The 22,999-nt window shown below is 42.4% G+C and overlaps 2 protein-coding genes across 4 annotated transcripts in view; one reads left to right on the top strand and one right to left on the bottom strand.

Moving 5' to 3' along the window:
- The window catches only part of LOC139450476 (uncharacterized), a 67,793-nt gene that overhangs the window by 29,784 nt on the left and 15,010 nt on the right, over positions 1-22,999 (top strand). For all 3 annotated transcript variants that reach the window (XM_071232187.1, XM_071232186.1, XM_071232185.1), the window contains exon 2: positions 19,131-19,400. In XM_071232187.1, coding sequence (XP_071088288.1) covers positions 19,358-19,400 — 43 coding nt within the window. In that variant the 5' untranslated portion in view covers positions 19,131-19,357. The remainder of the gene's footprint in view (positions 1-19,130; positions 19,401-22,999) is intronic.
- Positions 4,189-8,565, bottom strand: LOC139450913 (GATA zinc finger domain-containing protein 6-like). The gene is made up of 5 exons (XM_071232739.1): positions 8,369-8,565; positions 7,931-8,228; positions 5,837-6,057; positions 5,362-5,696; positions 4,189-4,376 (listed from the first exon to the last, which is right to left on the bottom strand). Exons 1-5 carry the CDS (start codon positions 8,563-8,565, stop codon positions 4,189-4,191), a joined length of 1,239 nt encoding a protein of 412 aa, XP_071088840.1.

Here is a 22,999-nt window from a genome sequence, read left to right as displayed (position 1 = left end):
AATTGTATTGGCACTGGTAACAATTATCACGGACTCGATCACTGATTGACGTCATGTTTGTCTGTAAACACTGAAAGTTAGTGCCTACCTGACTTTTCATACTTACTGTTTTTGTCCGCTTTTTGGGGCTTTATTCTTCCCAGAAACCTACCCATTATGTGATAAATTGTGATATATAAACTAATTAAAACCAAGCCAAAAGATCCTTAGTTGTCCATTCCACCTTATTACTATGTATGACTGTTTCATTCAACAAATTTTCTTAAATGTCTGCTTGGGAATTGTTTTACCGCAGCCCTGTTAAAAATATTTAGATACATGTATCAAACAATCAGATCATGCGTTCGCTGAAGTTGACTGAAGCTTTATCTTTTCTCAAACATATTCAAGTCAAAAGAAATGTGTGTATCATCAGAAAGAAATACGAACATTAGCAACTTGTAGTGTAACCACTAAGCTATAGTTAGCTCTTGTAATTAAACAATATATCACGTGACTAACCCGACCCAAGTACCTGAGTTACCTGTCCCAGCCCTAGTAGAAAAATGTTTTGGTTCTTTACTTGAGTGAGTGAGTATGGTTTTACGACGCTTTTAGCAATATTCCAGCAATATCACGGCGGGGAACACCAAAAATGGGCTTTACACATTGTACCCATGTCGGAAATCGAACCCGGGTCTTCAGCGTGACGATCAAACGCTTTCACCACTAGGCTACCCGACCGCCCCTCTTTACTTGAGCTTCTAGAACACCAAGAACATATTGTGTGGGGTAGATGATGGTCACTCTGATGACCTTGACGACCTTGATTACCTGCGACATATGTCACACAAACATGTTTGGGACTTCAGTCAGACAGGCAGTCGAAGGACGAGTCAGGAACTCTTCAGGAACAGAAAATTAGATTGTCACCCTCATACCAACAGACTAACTGCTGGTGAAAATTGAGGATAAACACTGATAGATTGGCTTTCAAGTGATGCTCAACTGAAGCTGTGAGATGAAGAAGATTGTCATTGGGTAATGACAGCACTGGTTGCCATGGTGTTGGATATCAGTGACTTGAGCCACCCTGTACAAAGTCCATCATAGACTTGGCATTTCTCTGTTGCTTGCTTTGGGCTAAATATTTGGATAAGGACTTTGGAAGGATATGTTGAGAGGGTAGTGTCCATCTGACAGACAGTCTCACTGTGTCAGCTTAACCTTTTCCATCAAGTCTGTATGTGTCCTGAATGGGAAGTAGAAACTAGTTTGATGAACTTGTTGGACTGTCCTGAGTTGATCTTCAGGAGCAATGAGTTGATCTTAAAGGGCAAGTTCACACGGAAATGAACCATTTTTTCTTGTACTTTTTCCACATTAAAAGTGTTAACATAGAAGTGTCATAGACAAAAATATAAAAACATCATATTTAATTAACATATTTTTGGCACTAAAACGATTCATATTTTTCACATTTACCAAGTGTTCTATTTCCATAACAAAAACACCATGGCTTATGCCCCTTGCAATATGACGTCATTGGTGCCAATTGATAAACATTATGACGTCATCATGCTTTGTTAGAGCCGCTTCACGTGGGGTAGGTACAGTTTTGTGATTCTAGCATCTCAGATGCCAGCCAGAATTGTGTTATGCTGAGACACCACTGCGCCGGAATGTGTCGTAGACCATGTTGTTTTACCGCAAACTGGTCCTTGATATCTTTTGCGTTGAGAATAGACAGGGACCCAGTTGAATTGGCACCAATTACGTCATAATCTAAGGGGGATAACTCAGGCCTATTTCGCTCGTAAAACGAAGGCCTCATAACGGCATATCACTTTCACACTATTGTGAGCTTCCTACTTTCACTGTGAAAAAAAATGAGTGTATATTTTCAAACACAGATACTAACTAATTCTAAAATTGCGTTTTGTTTAGAAAAAGAAAGAAAGTGATTTTTGCGTGTACACTTCCCCTTTAAGGAGCACTGGTTTGACATGCTTGTTCGGCTGTCCTGCAGCAATATTGGATGCAGGGCTCTATCATCAGTGATGGATAAGATGGATAAACCTAAACTTTATTTGGCCACTATATAAGTTTACTATTAGATTTCATACTATTATTTTATCACTGTATTCACGTGCGGTTTCTCTAGTTACTTCAGTGAGTGAAAATATGTTGATTATTTTAAGAATGTCATTGTTTGATAAAGCGATTGCTACTCTTGAGTGTTAAAAAATTCAGTATTTTAATTTTTATTAAAAGAAATTAGCAAACTACTTTTTTAAACATCTGTGTATGTAAAATGTTGAAGGATGTGATTCCTATGAAGTATGGGTGTCGAGGAAGAAGAGATTATTCCTAGAGATTTTTCTCGTCTGTATATAGGTCTCCTCTTGGACAATATTACTAATGTGAAAACATAATACTTAATCTACTTTGGCTTTACATAGTATCACAGTACACAAACGTTATATTATCTATTTCTATCAAATGATTCATATTTGCACAAATAAATAAGAAATGGGCCTGTGTATAGAAAATATTATCTCTAAGTGGAGGCCATGTCATTAGTGGCCCAGTCTTAATGTGCAGCTATATATACGTTCATGTGGATATGACATTTACAAACCCTGATACTTGCTCATATAGGTAATAAATTAAGTTAACGCATGAGGCTAGGGCCACTTGCACAAAGGATCTTAGTGCTGAGATGATTGTAACATGCTTTAACATAGGCTTACAATAGTCATAGCGCTAAAATCGCTTTGTGCAAGTGGGCCCTGGGACCCGTTGCACAAAGCTATCGTAGCGCCACGACAGTCGTAAGTCTATGTTAAAGGATGGGAGCTACGATCGTCTTAGCGCTACGATTGCTTTTTGCAAGTGGGCTCTGGTTGAGGATAGTGTTCCTAGGTCATTTTGTCATTGAGCAGACTGTCTATTAGGCGATGAACCCTGGCAGTATGCATCCATGGGGTCATGTCGTGGATGGTTGAAATCAGCCAGGGTCCAATCATGTCTGGAGAGGGTGATTGAACTGTTATTGCCCTTATTCTGGGCCCATGCAGTTATCACATGGTTTCATGGGTCCCAATGTTTTAGATGAGGTTAACAGGCCATCAAATAATCAATGGCCTCCGTGGGGCTAGGTTTTATGTTTGTGTTATGTTATTATGCCATGTAGCTGGGTAGATAATCAGGATATTGCATGACTTCAGGGGGACCATGGAGCTGGGTAGATAATCAGGATATCGCATGACTTCAGGGGAACAATGTATACAGGTGATATAATGGATTAATGCCGAAAAGAAATAGTCATTTGTAGTAGTTGTATAGTTTAGGTGATTGGTCTGTCTGAGATGTGGATGATATCACATTGTACAAGTGGTGCCATAGTACATGTTTACAAGATTGTATCTTCAGTAGCCTGATGCCTGTTGTATCACATGGTACAAGTGGCGCCATGGTACATGTTTACAAGATTGTATCTTCAGTAGCCTGCCACCTGTTATATCACATGGTACAAGTGGTGCCATGGTACATGTTTACAAGATTGTATCTTCAGTAGCCTGCCACCTGTTGTATCACATGGTACAAGCGGTGCCATGGTACATGTTTACAAGATTGTATCTTCAGTAGCCTGCCACCTGTTGTATCACATGGTACAAGAGGTGCCATGGTACATGTTTACAAGATTGTATCTTCGGCTTCCTGATACCTGTTGTATCACATGGTACAAGAGGTGCCATGGTACATGTTTACAAGATTGTATCTTCAGTAGCCTGATACCTGTTGTATCACATGGTGGGAAAGTTGTTGTTCTGACACTGGCTGTTTCCATGTCGGAAGGTTGTTGTTCTGACACTGGCTGTTTCCATGTAGGAAGGTTGTTGTTCTTACACTGGCTGTTTCCATGTAGGAAGGTTGTTGTTCTGACACTAGCTGTTTCCATGTCGGAAGGTTGTTGTACTGACACTGGCTGTTTCCATGATGGAAGGTTGTTGTTCTTACACTGGCTGTTTCCATGTAGGAAGGTTGTTGTTCTTACACTGGCTGTTTCCATGTTGGAAGGTTGTTGTTCTTACACTGGCTGTTTCCATGATGTAAGGTTGTTGTTGTGACACTGGCTGTTTCCATGATGGAAGGTTGTTGTTCTTACACTGGCTGTTTCCATGTAGGAAGGTTGTTGTTCTGACATTAGCTGTTTCCATGTCGGAAGGTTGTTGTTCTGACACTGGCTGTTTCCATGATGGAAGGTTGTTGTTCTGACACTGGCTGTTTCCATGATGGAAGGTTGTTGTTCTGACACTGGCTGTTTCCATGATGGAGGGTGTTGTTCTGACACTGGCTGTTTCCATGATGGAAGGTTGTTGTTCTGACACTGGCTGTTTCCATGTTGGAAGGTTGTTGTTCTGACACTGTCTGTTTCCATGATGTAAGGTTGTTGTTGTGACACTGGCTGTTTCCATGATGGAAGGTTGTTCTGACAGAGGCTGTTTCCATGATGGAAGGTTGTTTTTCTTACACTGGCTGTTTCCATGATGGAAGGTTGTTGTTGTGACACTGTCTGTTTCCATGATGGAAGGTTGTTGTTGTGACACTGGCTGTTTCCATGATGGAAGGTTGTTCTGACACAGGTTGTTTCCATGATGGAAGGTTGTTGTTGTGACACTGGCTGTTTCCACGTAGGAAGGTTGTTGTTCTTACACTGGCTGTTTCCATGATGGAAGGTTGTTGTTCTTACACTGGCTGTTTCCATGATGGAAGGTTGTTGTTTTTACACTGGTTGTTTCCATGATGGAAGGTTGTTGTTCTTACACTGGATGTTTCCATGTAGGAAGGTTGTTGTTCTGACACTGGCTGTTTCCATGATGGAAGGTTGTTGTTCTTACACTGGCTGTTTCCATGATGGAAGGTTGTTGTTCTTACACTGGCTGTTTCCATGTTGGAAGGTTGTTGTTCTTACACTGGCTGTTTCCATGATGGAAGGTTGTTGTTCTTACACTGGCTGTTTCCATGATGGAAGGTTGTTGTTTTTACACTGGCTGTTTCCATGATGGAAGGTTGTTGTTCTGACACTGGCTGTTTCCGTGATGGAAGGTTGTTGTTTTGACACTGGCTGTTTCCATGATGGAAGGTTGTTGTTTTTACACTGGCTGTTTCCATGATGGAAGGTTGTTCTGACACTGGCTGTTTCCATGATGTAAGGTTGTTGTTCTTACACTGGCTGTTTCCATGATGGAAGGTTGTTGTTCTGACGCTGGCTGTTTCCATGATGGAAGGTTGTTGTTCTTACACTGGCTGTTTCCATGATGTAAGGTTGTTGTTCTGACACTGGCTGTTTCCATGATGGAAGGTTGTTGTTCTGACGCTGGCTGTTTCCATGTAGGAAGGTTGTTGTTCTGACACTGGCTGTTTCCATGATGTAAGGTTGTTGTTCTAACATTGGCTGTTTCCATGATGGAAGGTTGTTGTTCTTACACTGGTTGTTTCCATGTAGGAAGGTCGTTGTTCTTACATTGGCTGTTTCCATGATGGAAGGTTGTTGTTCTGACACTGGCTGTTTCCATGATGGACGGTTGTTGTTCTTACACTGGCTGTTTCCATGATGGAAGGTTGTTGTTCTGACACTGGCTGTTTCCATGATGGACGGTTGTTGTTGTGACACTGGCTGTTTCCATGATGGAAGGTTGTTCTGACACTGGCTGTTTCCATGATGTAAGGTTGTTGTTCTTACACTGGCTGTTTCCATGATGGAAGGTTGTTGTTGTGACACTGGCTGTTTCCATGATGGAAGGTTGTTCTGACACTGGCTGTTTCCATGATGTAAGGTTGTTGTTCTTACACTGGCTGTTTCCATGTAGGAAGGTCGTTGTTCTGACACTGGCTGTTTCCATGATGGACGGTTGTTGTTGTGACACTGGCTGTTTCCATGATGGAAGGTTGTTCTGACACTGGCTGTTTCCATGATGTAAGGTTGTTGTTCTTACACTGGCTGTTTCCATGATGGACGGTTGTTGTTGTGACACTGGCTGTTTCCATGATGGAAGGTTGTTCTGACACTGGCTGTTTCCATGATGTAAGGTTGTTGTTCTTACACTGGCTGTTTCCATGATGGAAGGTTGTTGTTCTTACACTGGCTGTTTCCATGATGGAAGGTTGTTGTTTTGACACTGTCTGTTTCCATGTAGGAAGGTTGTTGTTCTTGCACTGGCTGTTTCCATGATGTAAGGTTGTTGTTTTGACACTGGCTGTTTCCATGTAGGAAGGTTGTTGTTCTTACACTGGCTGTTTCCATGATGGAAGGTTGTTGTTCTTACACTGGCTGTTTCCGTGATGGAAGGTTGTTGTTTTGACACTGGCTGTTTCCATGTAGGAAGGTTGTTGTTCTTACACTGGCTGTTTCCATGATGTAAGGTTGTTGTTTTGACACTGGCTGTTTCCATGATGGAAGGTTGTTGTTCTTACACTGGCTGTTTCCGTGATGGAAGGTTGTTGTTCTGACACTGGCTGTTTCCATGATGTAAGGTTGTTGTTCTTACACTGGCTGTTTCCATGATGGAAGGTTGTTGTTCTGACACTGGTTGTTTCCATGATGGAAGGTTGTTGTTCTTACACTGGCTGTTTCCATGATGGAAGGTTGTTGTTTTTACACTGGCTGTTTCCATGATGGAAGGTTGTTGTTCTGACACTGGCTGTTTCCGTGATGGAAGGTTGTTGTTTTGACACTGGCTGTTTCCATGATGGAAGGTTGTTGTTTTTACACTGGCTGTTTCCATGATGGAAGGTTGTTCTGACACTGGCTGTTTCCATGATGTAAGGTTGTTGTTCTGACACTGGCTGTTTCCACGTAGGAAGGTTGTTGTTCTTACACTGGCTGTTTCCATGATGGAAGGTTGTTGTTCTTACACTGGCTGTTTCCATGATGGAAGGTTGTTGTTTTTACACTGGTTGTTTCCATGATGGAAGGTTGTTGTTCTTACACTGGATGTTTCCATGTAGGAAGGTTGTTGTTCTGACACTGGCTGTTTCCATGATGGAAGGTTGTTGTTCTTACACTGGCTGTTTCCATGATGGAAGGTTGTTGTTCTTACACTGGCTGTTTCCATGTTGGAAGGTTGTTGTTCTTACACTGGCTGTTTCCATGATGGAAGGTTGTTGTTTTTACACTGGCTGTTTCCATGATGGAAGGTTGTTGTTCTGACACTGGCTGTTTCCGTGATGGAAGGTTGTTGTTTTGACACTGGCTGTTTCCATGATGGAAGGTTGTTGTTTTTACACTGGCTGTTTCCATGATGGAAGGTTGTTCTGACACTGGCTGTTTCCATGATGTAAGGTTGTTGTTCTTACACTGGCTGTTTCCATGTAGGAAGGTTGTTGTTCTTACACTGGATGTTTCCATGTAGGAAGGTTGTTGTTCTGACACTGGCTGTTTCCATGATGGAAGGTTGTTGTTCTTACACTGGCTGTTTCCATGATGGAAGGTTGTTGTTCTTACACTGGCTGTTTCCATGTTGGAAGGTTGTTGTTCTTACACTGGCTGTTTCCATGATGGAAGGTTGTTGTTTTTACACTGGCTGTTTCCATGATGGAAGGTTGTTGTTCTGACACTGGCTGTTTCCGTGATGGAAGGTTGTTGTTTTGACACTGGCTGTTTCCATGATGGAAGGTTGTTGTTTTTACACTGGCTGTTTCCATGATGGAAGGTTGTTCTGACACTGGCTGTTTCCATGATGTAAGGTTGTTGTTCTTACACTGGCTGTTTCCATGATGGAAGGTTGTTGTTCTGACGCTGGCTGTTTCCATGATGGAAGGTTGTTGTTGTTACACTGGCTGTTTCCATGATGTAAGGTTGTTGTTCTGACACTGGCTGTTTCCATGATGGAAGGTTGTTGTTCTGACGCTGGCTGTTTCCATGTAGGAAGGTTGTTGTTCTGACACTGGCTGTTTCCATGATGTAAGGTTGTTGTTCTAACATTGGCTGTTTCCATGATGGAAGGTTGTTGTTCTTACACTGGTTGTTTCCATGTAGGAAGGTCGTTGTTCTTACACTGGCTGTTTCCATGATGGAAGGTTGTTGTTCTGACACTGGCTGTTTCCATGATGGACGGTTGTTGTTCTTACACTGGCTGTTTCCATGATGGAAGGTTGTTGTTCTGACACTGGCTGTTTCCATGATGGACGGTTGTTGTTGTGACACTGGCTGTTTCCATGATGGAAGGTTGTTCTGACACTGGCTGTTTCCATGATGTAAGGTTGTTGTTCTTACACTGGCTGTTTCCATGATGGAAGGTTGTTGTTGTGACACTGGCTGTTTCCATGATGGAAGGTTGTTCTGACACTGGCTGTTTCCATGATGTAAGGTTGTTGTTCTTACACTGGCTGTTTCCATGTAGGAAGGTCGTTGTTCTGACACTGGCTGTTTCCATGATTGACGGTTGTTGTTGTGACACTGGCTGTTTCCATGATGGAAGGTTGTTCTGACACTGGCTGTTTCCATGATGTAAGGTTGTTGTTCTTACACTGGCTGTTTCCATGATGGACGGTTGTTGTTGTGACACTGGCTGTTTCCATGATGGAAGGTTGTTCTGACACTGGCTGTTTCCATGATGTAAGGTTGTTGTTCTTACACTGGCTGTTTCCATGATGGAAGGTTGTTGTTCTTACACTGGCTGTTTCCATGATGGAAGGTTGTTGTTTTGACACTGTCTGTTTCCATGTAGGAAGGTTGTTGTTCTTACACTGGCTGTTTCCATGATGTAAGGTTGTTGTTTTGACACTGGCTGTTTCCATGTAGGAAGGTTGTTGTTCTTACACTGGCTGTTTCCATGATGGAAGGTTGTTGTTCTTACACTGGCTGTTTCCGTGATGGAAGGTTGTTGTTTTGACACTGGCTGTTTCCATGTAGGAAGGTTGTTGTTCTTACACTGGCTGTTTCCATGATGTAAGGTTGTTGTTTTGACACTGGCTGTTTCCATGATGGAAGGTTGTTGTTCTTACACTGGCTGTTTCCGTGATGGAAGGTTGTTGTTCTGACACTGGCTGTTTCCATGATGTAAGGTTGTTGTTCTTACACTGGCTGTTTCCATGATGGAAGGTTGTTGTTCTGACACTGGTTGTTTCCATGATGGAAGGTTGTTGTTCTTACACTGGCTGTTTCCATGATGGAAGGTTGTTGTTTTTACACTGGCTGTTTCCATGATGGAAGGTTGTTGTTCTGACACTGGCTGTTTCCGTGATGGAAGGTTGTTGTTTTGACACTGGCTGTTTCCATGATGGAAGGTTGTTGTTTTTACACTGGCTGTTTCCATGATGGAAGGTTGTTCTGACACTGGCTGTTTCCATGATGTAAGGTTGTTGTTCTTACACTGGCTGTTTCCATGATGGAAGGTTGTTGTTCTGACGCTGGCTGTTTCCATGATGGAAGGTTGTTGTTCTTACACTGGCTGTTTCCATGATGTAAGGTTGTTGTTCTGACACTGGCTGTTTCCATGTTGGAAGGTTGTTGTTCTGACGCTGGCTGTTTCCATGTAGGAAGGTTGTTGTTCTGACACTGGCTGTTTCCATGATGTAAGGTTGTTGTTCTAACATTGGCTGTTTCCATGATGGAAGGTTGTTGTTCTGACACTGGTTGTTTCCATGTAGGAAGGTCGTTGTTCTTACACTGGCTGTTTCCATGATGGAAGGTTGTTGTTCTGACACTGGCTGTTTCCATGATGGACGGTTGTTGTTCTTACACTGGCTGTTTCCATGATGGAAGGTTGTTGTTCTGACACTGGTTGTTTCCATGATGGAATGTTGTTGTTCTGACACTGGCTGTTTCCATGATGGAAGGTTGTTGTTCTTACACTGGCTGTTTCCATGATGGAAGGTTGTTGTTCTGACACTGGCTGTTTCCATGATGGAATGTTGTTGTTCTGACACTGGCTGTTTCCATGATGTAAGGTTGTTGTTCTGACACTGGCTGTTTCCATGATGTAAGGTTGTTGTTGTGACACTGGCTGTTTCCATGATGTAAGGTTGTTGTTCTGACACTGGCTGTTTCCATGATGGAAGGTTGTTGTTCTGACACTGGCTGTTTCCATGATGTAAGGTTGTTGTTGTGACACTGGCTGTTTCCATGATGGAAGGTTGTTGTTGTGACACTGGCTGTTTCCATGATGGAAGGTTGTTGTTCTTACACTGGCTGTTTCCATGATGGAAGGTTGTTGTTCTGACACTGGCTGTTTCCATGATGGAAGGTTGTTGTTCTTACACTGGCTGTTTCCATGATGGAAGGTTGTTGTTCTGACACTGGCTGTTTCCATGATGTAAGGTTGTTGTTGTGACACTGGCTGTTTCCACGTAGGAAGGTTGTTGTTCTAACATTGGCTATTTTCATGATGGATGGTTGTTGTTCTTACACTGGCTGTTTCCAAGCTTAAAGTCCTGACAAAACACAATACACTTTTTCTGTATATCACAGCAGCACATTACCCGAAAAAGATGAAAGTACAAGACTTGAATCCACAACTTCAATCATTGCATACTGAAGTTATCTGTGTATGTAAAAAGTAAGGAGTATACCTTTCTGGCATGATTAATGGATGTCTGAAAAAGTCAGAGTCCTCTTATTATCTAAGATACTTAAACACGTAGCCTTGTCTTCAAAGCTGTCTCCTCCTTCAAGGTGGCACTTGACATTTGAAAACAGGAGGCTGTGACCTTGATGAAGGTTGACATGCAATCTTGCTGGTCACTGATTACTTCTTGTGGGACAAGCAGGATTACAAGCACCAAGTCAAACTGAGATGGGGAGATAGAGTTCCCAAACATGTTGTCATTCAATGTAATTTGTGCCAGACACCCAACATTTGTGCAGCTAACGGCTATACTCAGACACTCACCTTTTGGCAGTTTAATCACAAAGAGAATGCTCCAACAAAAGAAATGCTTCGTTCAAGTAAAGCACTGCTCTGTGGGTAATGGCTCATCGATGCTTTATGGAGAGTTGAGGCTGGATGCTTCTTCTGTACTTAGCAAAAGGTCAATATGACAGTGCATGGCATCATGGGAGATTCTTGATAGAACAGCATTGACATGTGTCATAATTGCTGCTGCAGGAGAAAAGTTTAAAGATGATGTCACAAAAAAAGCAGGGGGTGTCCCCAAAATACTACTCTTGCAACAAGTTTTTAATGATCTGCCATGAACAAGACATAATGTACTCAAAGGCAAAGTTTTTGTACCAAGACACAGAGCGAATCTGCTGTGGATGGAATAATGACAGAAGGATGTCTGAAGGTTAAGAGCATCAGTCCATGTGAACAGCACTCCAGACCTATGCTGCTGATCGAGTCATGCCATGTAAGGGGTTCAGAGGCAAGTTCACAGTCATTGATGCTGGCCTGACATCTTCACCTCATTCAGGTTGTTCAGCATTGAAGAAAGGCATGGAGAATGACATTCAATATCTGAGGAAAGATTATACCTGCCTTGTTTTGAGGGGATTTGGAGTGAGTGAGGGAGTATGGTTTTACGCCGCTTCTAGCAATGGCAGGGGACACCAGTAATGGGCTTCACACATTGTACCCATGTCGGGAATCGAACCCGGGTCTTTGGCATGACGAGCGAACGCTTTAACCACTAGGCTACCCAACTGCTCTGAGGGGATTTGGAAGATATTGCTATTGTCCTTCCATTTCATCCCAGACATGTTCGATTAGTGACAAATCTGGTGGTCTTGCAGGCCAGGGTGACACATTGAAATTGGTCTGTGTCAGATACTGCTGCACAACTTCAGCGACATGCGGTCCACTGCAACTATTGTCTGCACCACTGGAGAAGTCAACACTGATATCCTGACATCAGGCAGATGCATTGTGGGTAGCAAACTGGAACCTGTGTCGAAAGATGTCATATGTCGAAGATGGTTTAAATTAATTGTCTTGGCGAGGGGTTGTCACAGATGGGTGGCCACTACGGGGACAATCTACGACGTTGCTGTTCTGTTGATGACGTTGCCATTAGTGCCATTGTTCCTGTGGATGTTGAGCTTGCTATCTGTCATTTTCTTAACTCTTCAGCGATTTAGGATTGGATGTCTGGCCTTTATAAAGAACTTTTGATGCAGTTTCTCCCAAATGTTTGTGATTATGCAATACAGGCGACTTTTGTTTGGTTGCTTTTTCTTCAAGCTTTCCCTAGTTAAAATCCAAAACTTTAGGTTTGTTACAGAAGAAAATCTGTGTCACAATAATCTTTTGGGGGGGGTATATATGTACCAGAATGCTGAAAGACTGATTGTTGTTCTCCACAAGTCATGATTCTACATTTGTTGGATGCCTCATTTGATGGATGTGTCTTTGAGTGAGTGAGTGAGTATGGTTTAACGCCACTTTTAGCAATATCCCAGCAATATCACGGCGGGGGACACCAGAAATGGGCTTCACACATTGTACCCATGTCGGGAATCGAGTCTTGGGTCTTTGGCATGACGAGCGAATGCTTTAACCATGAGGCTACCCGACCGCCCCAATATGTCTTTGAAGTAGACAATGTGGCAGTTATCCCATGCAAACACTGCATGGCTAAAGTCATATCTGGATAACAGAAATATATTTTTTTGTTGATGCGAAATTCTGTAGACATGCTGTTACGAGTACATTATCCTAAAATCTGGGATTTTCACTGGCAATATTATTTTGTTATTATTATTCAAATTCCTATCCTGTTAATAAAGAGAGCATTTTTAATTTTTAACAAAAGAAGAATATTTCATTTAAACCAGTTAAAAAACACCTGAATTTTTCATATCACTATAGTTAACTTGTCATGGCAACATATTAACTAAAGTCATGAAACAATCAGTTGTTCTTTGACTTGTTTCGTGTAGTATATAAATCACAAGCTGATGTATTTGTTCATAATCATCAGTTCCGAGATCATATTAATCTGTTTATTCGGTACTTGGATGAATATATTTTTTTAAGTACCGGGTATCAGTGCCTAGATATATAGTTTAGAAACACGGGCTGCTCGTATCACACGTACCAGCTCCATCTGCCTCTGTTATATCAGAGTGGACACTTCGAACCCTGCAAGCCATGTGTTGGATTACAAGTAGGTTATGTTATGCCCCCCACTGGACAAGCTATAGACTACAAGCAATCCGAGACACTTTACCAGAACAATGTTATGTTATTCTAAGAACAAAATGACCTTTGCATGGAGAGCTTGGGGACAGTGTCACCACAAGATAGAAGCCATCTTGTTGAGGTTCTCATCAGTTTAACATTGTGTGGTGCTAGACTGAATTACCGCTGTGTTGATAGCACAATAGCTGTGTAATAACTAGCTTCCTCAGACAAATTGCTGGTCAATACAAGTCAATGGTCAGTAGATGGGATTGCCTCTGCCTTCGAGTGTAGAGGGGGGGCACAGGTGGCCCAGTTGTCTTAGGCACCACATACCTAAGATTGTGGGTTCAAATCTCGGTTCTCCCCAGTTGTGTTTCTCCTTGTGTCAGCACCATAACCAGCTGTATACCAACATACGCAGAGGTGATAAGCCAACTGTTTGCCAACATAAGCAGAGGTGATAAGCCAATAGCATGCCAACATAAGTAGGGGTGATATGCCAACTGTATACCAATATAAGCAGAGGTGATAAGCCAAATGTTTGCCAATATAAGCAAAGGTGATAAGCCAACATACGCAGGGGTGATATGCCAACTGTATACCAACATAAGCAGAGGTGATAAGCTAACATAAGCAGAGGTGATAAGCCAATAGTACGCCAACATAAGCCAAGGTGATAAGCCAGGTGTATACCAACTTAAGCAAAGGTGATACGCCAGCTGTATACCAACATAAGCCAAGGTGATAAGCCAGCTGTATGCCAACATAAGCACAGGTGATAAGCCAGCTGTATACCAACATAAGCTTAGATGATAAGCCAGCTGTTTGCCGACATAAGCAGAGGTGATAAGCCAGCTGTTCACCAACATAAGCAGAGTTGATAAGCCAGCTATACCAACATAAGCAGAGGTGATTACCAACAGTCCTTGTGTAATTAGCTCTCTGTATCTAGCTAGAACTAAAGTGTTCTAATGGGCCAACAACCCATGAAGATCCGGGGTAGAATAGGTCTTCACCAACCCTTACTTGCCGTAAAAGGCGACTATGCTTGTTGTAAGAGGCGACCAACGGGATTGGGTGATCAGACTTGCTGACTTGATTGATGCATGTCATTGATCCCAATTGCATGGATTGATGCTCATGATAGCAATCACTGGATTGTCTGGTCCAGACTCGAATATTTACAGAATAATATTGCTGGAATATTGCTGAGTGCGCATTAAACAACAAACAAACAATCAATGGGCCAACAGACAAGTTCCCACCTGCTGTCTGTGGTCAGCTGTCATAGACACAAGTAGGTGACAAGCGGGACAAATAAACACATTGTTGTTTACTCTGGGGGGAATTATGCTTGTTATTCCACAGTTTTTCTCACTGCCAACACCAGATTACTACCACAGTGGACATTGTAGAGGCTGCATTCTGGAGCTGAACTCGAGCTTGAGGTGAAACCGCTGAGTGACAGTAGAGCACACTCATGTGGGGAGAAAACCCTAATTGGGGCCAAACAAATACTGCCCTCCTTGTTGTACAGATCTGGGAGGATGGCACAGTGCCTGTAGGTTTAAGATTCCCTAATTGTAAAATTCACTGGTATTTGAGACATGCAGAAGTTGTCTTTCCTTCCAGGGCGGAGTCGAGTCACATATTGAGGTGTACTCTGTTTATTAATTAAAGGGTTAATCTTCACCTCAAGGAGTGTAAAGGAGAAAGAAGGGAAAATGCTCAAGTTAAAAATATCCTACCTCTGAAATACTGACGGAAAAAACATGCCATCATGTATAAAAAAGTTGTTATCCATAAAGTTGCGTGTCTTCCCGGTCTACATATTTTTTAGCTTCTTTTCCAATGTTGAACTATGATAAGTTCTCTGTACAAGACACAACAAGGGACGTAGCTAGGAGTTAGAACTTTGTGAAAATGGCAAGGGAGTTGGGACAAAATAATTATTTTGTTTAAATATTTGAATATTTTAAACGTTTTCACTTTGTTGGTCCTGGTATTGTTGGAATGAATCCCTGATCATTTTCATACATATGTATATACTCATGGGAGGAAATATGGGAAAAGAATATTTTGACAGTAGTTGGATAAACCTTCAAATAAATGAGTTTTATTTTGTTTCCTCTTCGGGCATTTCAGGGCAGAGTAGGTCCCTTGTTCCTTGTTTATTGTGAGAAACATCTCATGGCAACCAGTTTGTCCTGCTGTGTGAGTTGTCTGGTTGTCTGTCATCGAACTGTGATGCAATGGCAATGGATTGTATACTCATGGGGTCAATGTCCTGATTGGTTTTCTTCTAGAACAGGGGAAAAAGAATGGCTAACAGTGGCATGAAACATTACTCGCCCACTCGCTTCATTCATTCACTCACTTGTTCACTCTCACCCGTCCAAACTCACTCATTCACCTACCTACCCACTTACTCGCTCACTCACTCACTCACTCACTCTCACCCGTCCAAACTCACTCATTCACCTACCTACCCACTTACTCGCTCACTCACTCACTCACTCACTCTCACCCATCCAAACTCACTCATTCACCTACCTACCTACCTACTCACTCACTATCACCCATCTAAACTCACTCATTTGTCTACCTACCTAGCCACCCACTCACTCACTCACTCACTCACTCACTCACCCATCCAAACTCACTCATACACCAACCTACCTACACTCATTCACTCACTCACTCACCCATCCAAACTCTCTCATACACCTACTCACTCACTCACTCACTCACTCACTCACTCACTCACTCACTCACTCACTCACTCACTCACTCAAGATGATAGAACCAGATCTAGAAGATGTTGTAGGACAAGTAAACAAAAGATGTCATTGCTGGTGTTCACTACTGGACACTTGGATACAGTAAGATGTCAGACAACTGGAGTTTGCCGGGAATATTCAGTTTCTCCAAGAACCTGAGTGTTAGACACTCGACCAAGTCAGAGGTCAAATGTCAGTGAACCATGGTCAAGGAGTGTGTTTGATGTCTTCATGCTCGACAGAAGTTTTGTGTCATCACACCTTGGACAACAAACAGAGCAGCGGGATGTTGTGTATCACAGCCTTGTGAAGCCCCTTACAAGTCAATATTGCTGTGTGATAATCAAGCATTTGTTCATGAAGATGGAAGATGAAAAGGGCTCTGTCCTTCCTGCATAAACATGTCTTAGACAGATAGTTATCTCCCTTGCTTGTGTCCTGTCAGGATTCCCAGCAGTCTAGATCGGCAATACCCCGTTAGCCAACTAACAAAGATCCCTTGAGATCTGCTTAACTGAATGTCGCCCCGATGTCATGAACTCTTGCTCATGCTATCCATAAGTGAGTATAGTTTTACACCACGTTCAGCACTATTCAGCAGGAAACACCAGAAATGGGCTTTACAGATTGTGCCCATGTGGAGAATCAAACCTGGACCTTTGGATTGAAAAGTGAATGCTTTAACCACACAGCTACCCCACTGCCCTTTAACCACAGAAATTGATCAACTTTGACTTTGCAGTGTAGCTACTTTAAACCTAATAAAATCAATGCTTTAATTGATTGGAATTGTTGAAAAAATTGGTAGGAAATATCAGCCCTTGTGATTGGTGCTTGGCATTAGTGCTTGTTTGTCTGTGGTGTGTTGCTACATCTGTCATTACAACCTGATCCCTTCAGTAACGACCACGTTTGTAAACCTGTGGCATGGAGGGATGTCCTCACTGCACCCTGTAGGATGGTTGTGTATCAAGTGCATTGCATGGGTTAGTTACATGATCTGACACACTACCTGTGGAGATCGGGGGTAGAATAGGTCTTCAGCAACCCTTGCTTGCCGTAAAAGTTGACTATGCTTGTCATAAGCGGCGACTAACAGGATCTGGGTGGTCAGGCTCGCTGACTTGGTTGATGCATGTCATCGTATCCCAGTTGCGTTGATCGATGCTCGTGACATCAATCACTAGATTGTCTGTCCAGACTCGATTATTTACTGAGCTGGAATATTGCTGGGTGTGGCATTAAACAACAAACAAACAAATCTTATATGACGCACACTTCTTCACTACAATCTGTCCATCCCATGGTCAAGTCTTGACAATCTTACAAAAATGAAGCCCATTACTTTGGAATGTTTGTGTAAAGGGAAGTATATGACCAGGCCTTCAGCCTCAGTTCCCAGTCCCTGTTACCATGATGGAGCCATTTAGACTCCGTTCTGGTTTAAGACAGGCAGCCCCCACACTGGCACAACACCTTGTCTTTAGTCCAGGAATGTAATGCTATTTACGGATACATTGGAAGTGAGCAGGGTCACGTTGGGTGGAGGTGAGGGGGCAATTGAACATCAGAATCCCTGCCTCTGGCTAATCAATACGTGTTGATGTACATGTACCAGCAGTATCTGACCACTGCCTGGCAGTCTTCCCACCCTCACTCCCCTCTCCTTTTCCTACTTCCCCCTCCAATTGGTTTCTGAAAATGTCCCTGTATGACGACTTCATTATTGTTGTCAATGTATAGGCCCTATACCCGTGAAGATCCGGGGTAGAATAGGTCCTCAGCAACCCATGCTTGCCGTAAAAGGTGACTATGCTTGTCGTAAAAGGCGAGTAACGGGATCGGGTGGTCAGACTCGCTGACTTGGTTGATGCATGTCATCGATCCCAATTGCATGGATCGATGATCATGATATTAATCACTGAATTGTCTGGTCCAGAGTCGATTATTAACAGACCGCTGTCATATAGCTGGAATATTGCTGAGTGCGGCGTTAAACAAGAAACCAAACCAAAATAAACCTAGCTTCAACCATCAGTGCGCTGTAGACCCTATACCCAATGAGGTGAGGTGAGGTGAGGTGAAATGGGGTTTAACGTCGCGTCCAAGATTATATAGCGATGTGCATGCACGTGTATGTGTCTGAGTGGCTGGTTGTACTAGTCCGGACTGATGCCGATTTATAGTGCTAGCTCACTGAGATACCATGCCGCAGTTTAACATTAATACCCCACTCAGACACAGTTTACTGACTCCGAGCCGACCAGTTCTTGTTTTAGCCCCTTAATGCCGAGCGCCAGACAGGGTAACAACAAGTACCATCTTTTGGTATGACGTGGCGGGGGATCGAATCCCGGACCTTCCTCTCTCCAGTCAGACACTCTACCACTAGACCACGGAGGCGGTTCTATACCCAATGACATTGGTTATAATCCTCCTTCCCCTTTTTCTGTACAGCTACCTGTCTCCCTCCCCTCCCCTCCCCTCTGATATCTGTAACAACCCTCCCCCCTCTCTGTACAGCTACCTGTTTCCCTCCCCTCCCCTCTGATATCTGTAACAACCCTCCCCCCTCTCTGTACAGTTACCTGTCTCCCTCCCCACTGACGTCTGTAACAGCCCTCCCCCCTCTCTGTACAGTTACCTGTCTCCCTCCCCACTGACGTCTGTAACAGCCCTCCCCCCTCTCTGTACAGTTACCTGTCTCCCTCCCCTGTACAGAAAGGGGGGAGTTACCTGTCTCCCTCCCCACTTATGTCTGTAACAACCCTCCCCCCTCTCTGTACAGTTACCTGTCTCCCTCCCCTCCCCTCTGATGTCTGTAACAGCCCTCCCCCCTTTCTGTACAGTTACCTGTCTCCCTCCCCACTGACGTCTGTAACAGCCCTCTTCCCTTTCTGTACAGTTACCTGATCCCCCACCTCTCCCCACTGACGTCTGTAACGACTCTCCCTCCTTCCTTGTTCACCCCTGTGACTTTGTCCCACAGTATTGACGTTTGCCGTTCCACCATTGGTCTCTAACTATTTGTCGTCTGCTCTCACAGCATCCATAGAATCACGATGTTTGTTTTTCTCAGTCTTTAGCTACTTCTTTCGCAGGACTGCAAATAGCAGCTGAACAGTGTCAGAGAGCCAATCTCTCAACTCTGTGGCCTGTGGATGTACCCACAGTCCAACACTCAGTCTTCACGGGGTGGTCACAAACTGGTTTTTACACTTGGGCTGTGTTTTGCTTCCAGGTAATTAACTGTGGACGTGAACCTGACGGGGCCATCAGCAAAGGTTGAAGTTGCTCGGAACAGCGTGGTAGTAGAGGCGGGAAGGATACCGTGTGTGGATGTGAAGGAGAGTGCTGCCTCTGCCGCTGAGTGACAGTCGCGCTGCTACTGTAGGGGTCGTCAGCAACGTGGGTAGCATCGCTGACAGACAATTGTGGACAACAGTAGACCAATAGACAGGATTAGACATGGCGGTCCACACGGGAATTGTGTGTCTGTGGCTGTTGACAGGTAACCTTGGAATACTTGTTTTTTTACAACTAAACATTCACTTCATGATTTATTTCTTTTATTTGCCTCCTTGTTTTAAGGATATTTTAATGAATATTTTCATGAATATTCCATATTTCGTGTTAAATTTATGTATTTATCTTTGAAATAATTTTACATGTTCTGATGTATATTTTCTGATGGTAACAAAATATTTTTTTTTGTTTTCTTGTATCAAATTGTTTCTTCCTATTTCATGTTTCATTAGAACAATAATTTCATGCATGTTGCAAGACGTCCTGAAACAATTCTTTTGAAAGTATTGGTGATGAAAGTGACAGTTAATCATTTGAATTACACATTAAAAAGACAACGGTGCTCTGATTCTAGATTGGGCGATGTATGTTCATGTGACTTTTTTTTATTCAAATTCTATGTTCTATTTACTTGTCCTTTACGCAAGTTCTAAATCACCGTCAGGACTCCGACAAATGGAAACATCTGTCTCTGCCTCCCAGCTTCATTGTTCATAACTTAACACAGAAAAATTATTTTGGGGGAAGAAAAAGTGGAAACTATTCGGTGTCTCTGACAACAAGCTATTTTAGGTTCAAGTGTTTTTTTCCTGCTTTGAGTTGTTTTGATATAACATAAAAGAAAGAAACACAATCTAAGATAATATTTACCACAAGAGGAATTACAAGAATTGTTAAACACTGGCTTGTATTGGAAATCACTGCTGATGTTTGCTACACCTCCATTTTGTCACCTTCTGTGACATTTACTCACAAACTCCGTGGTCATAATGGGTCATTGTTGGGCGGAGGAGGTCCCCTATACAATCGAACATTGCTACAATTTCCTGTTTGACGACATTATGCATACCTACAGCGTTGTGCTTTCTTGACACGGGCATTGTTAGTTTTATGTTGTAATAATTTGAAATGTGATACAGTGAATGTCAGGATTATGACTCCAAACATTGAATGTGTGTTGTAAATATTTCTCTAAAATTTTAGATTTTTTTTTACAGATTTTCATCATTTTTTTAATGTACTCTAGGCAATAGAAATTTGAGGTATTTCAGCATGGATCATGTGAAATGTAGATTATTGTTTGAACAATTTTATACCACATTTTAATAATATGTTATTTTTAAACCTTATCCATGAGTACTGGATATTATCTATTTAAAAATAACAGTAAAGTTATTGCTCTTGGCAGATGGTAAAATTGCTCAAAATATCAGGGGACAGTAGGGTAGCCTAATAGTAAAGGCGTTCGCTCAAGGATGGGTTTTATTCCCCAACATAGGTACAATGTGTGAAGCCCATTCTGGTCTGGTGTCTCTCAGTAATATTGCTGGAATATTGCTGAAAGCAGTGTGAAATACGGCTGGGCGAGTCTAAAATTTACTACCGGGGTACCTGACCCCCTATAACCTTACCTTACCTGGGACCCCGCTGTATGTCTTAAGATTTTGGTACAAATTGTCCATTTGGAAACTGTTAACTGTTTTACCGATGAAGGAATAAGCATATACTCTGAAATGTTGTGTTAATTCTTCATAAAAAAGAAGTTGTCATCCTTAAATTGTCATCCTTATGTGTATCACTTCTTAATGTTCGATCGTCACGCCGAAGACCCGGGTTCGATTCCCAACATGGGTACAATGTGTGAAGCCCATTTCCGGTGTCCCCCGCCGTGATATTGCTGGGATATTGCTAAAAGCGGCCTAAAACCATATTCACTCACTCACTCACTCACTTCTTAATGCCATTCAAAGACCTGTTTTACTGAAGCCCTGCAAAAAAACATTCAGTTAGATGTATTAAATGATCTCATCATGCATACACGGAAGTTGACTGAAGCTTTATCTTTACTCAAACATAAAAGTCAAAGGGAATGCGTTCATAGTCAGAAAGAAATGCAAACATTAGTCACTCATAGTGTAGGGGCGGTCGGGTAGCCGAGTGGTTAGAGCGTTCGATCGTCACACCGAAGACCCGGGTTCGATTCCCAACATGGGTACAATGTGTGAAGCCCATTTCTGGTGTCCCCCGCCGTGATATTGCTGGAATATTGCTAAAAGCGGCGTAAAACTATACTCACTCACTCACTCACTCACTCACTCACTCACTCACTCATAGTGTAAGCATGGAGTTTTATTGTTATTGTCATTGGACAATATATCACGTGACTAACCATGAGCCCGGGTAGTCCTGTGGGTACCTGGGTCCTACTTAGGACCCGACCGTCCCGAGTTACCTGTCCCAGCCCACATGTAAAACAATACTACCTCAGTCACAAGATTGAGTTTCCTGAAGGAAATCATTGTACATTTTCCTTCATTTTGTATTACAAGGAATAAGTACAAATATATATGTATATATGTTTTGAAAACATACCCTGTTGTATGCAGTGGAGATGCTTTTTTGTGTATTTAAGCAATAAACGACTCATGGGAGTTGTGTATCGTACAATAAAACACTGAAGGGAGAATAAACCATGAGGGGCCATATCAATATAACGTACAGCCTCTTTGAGGATGTTAATAAAACGTGCAGCTTATAAAATATTTACCCGTATATAAATAATGATGACTCCCTGAATAGAATCCGACCACAGCCTTGTCAGACAAGTCCATTTTATGCACAGGTGGGTATTTCCTGCATATTCTCACAATCCTCATGTCAATTACGTTTACCTTTTCTCCCAATACCGATTGTCATGTCTGACCAGATAAAATATCAGACACGCATGTATGTACAGTGACAATGAGACGCTATTACTGAGACATGACTGGTATTGCTAGTGATTATCTAAAAATGAACATCACACGGAATGATACATGAGTAGTTGTCTGCTAGATAGTCTTGATATGTAAGTAGTTGTTGGCCAGAAAGTCTTGATATGCAAGTAGTTTTTGGCCAGATAGCCTTGATATGTAAGTAGTTGTTGGCCAAATGGTCTTGATATGTAAGTAGTTGTTGGCCGGGTAGTCTTGATATGTAAGTAGTTGTTGGCCGGGTAGTCTTGATATGTAAGTAGTTGTTGGCCAGATAGCCTTGATATGTAAGTAGTTGTTGGCCAAATGGTCTTGATATGTAAGTAGTTGTTGGCCGGGTAGTCTTGATATGTAAGTAGTTGTTGGCCAAATGGTCTTGATATGTAAGTAGTTGTTGGCCGGGTAGTCTTGATATGTAAGTAGTTGTTGGCCTGGTAGTCTTGATATGTAAGAAGTTGTTGGCCAGGTAGTCTTGATATGCAAGTAGTTGTTGGCCAGATAGCCTTGATATGTAAGTAGTTGTTGGCCAAATGGTCTTGATATGTAAGTAGTTGTTGGCCAGGTAGTCTTGATATGTAAGTAGTTTTTGGCCAGATAGCCTTGATATGTAAGTAGTTGTTGGCCAAATGGTCTTGATATGTAAGTAGTTGTTGGCCAGGTAGTCTTGATATGTAAGTAGTTGTTGGCCTGCTAGTCTTGAGAGAGAATAAACCATGAGTGTCAAAGCCCTGAGTGGTTTATTCTCCTTGCAGTGTTTTATTGTACGATAAACAATGAACACAAGTTATTTATTTCTTATATGAGATATCAACATTATGTATAGCCTCTTTTA

Source organism: Haliotis cracherodii, unplaced genomic scaffold (assembly GCF_022045235.1).
Source record: "Haliotis cracherodii isolate W230 unplaced genomic scaffold, xgHalCrac1.p SCAF_8, whole genome shotgun sequence".
Lineage (NCBI taxonomy): Eukaryota > Metazoa > Mollusca > Gastropoda > Lepetellida > Haliotidae > Haliotis > Haliotis cracherodii.
This window is presented reverse-complemented; position numbering and strand designations above follow the sequence as displayed.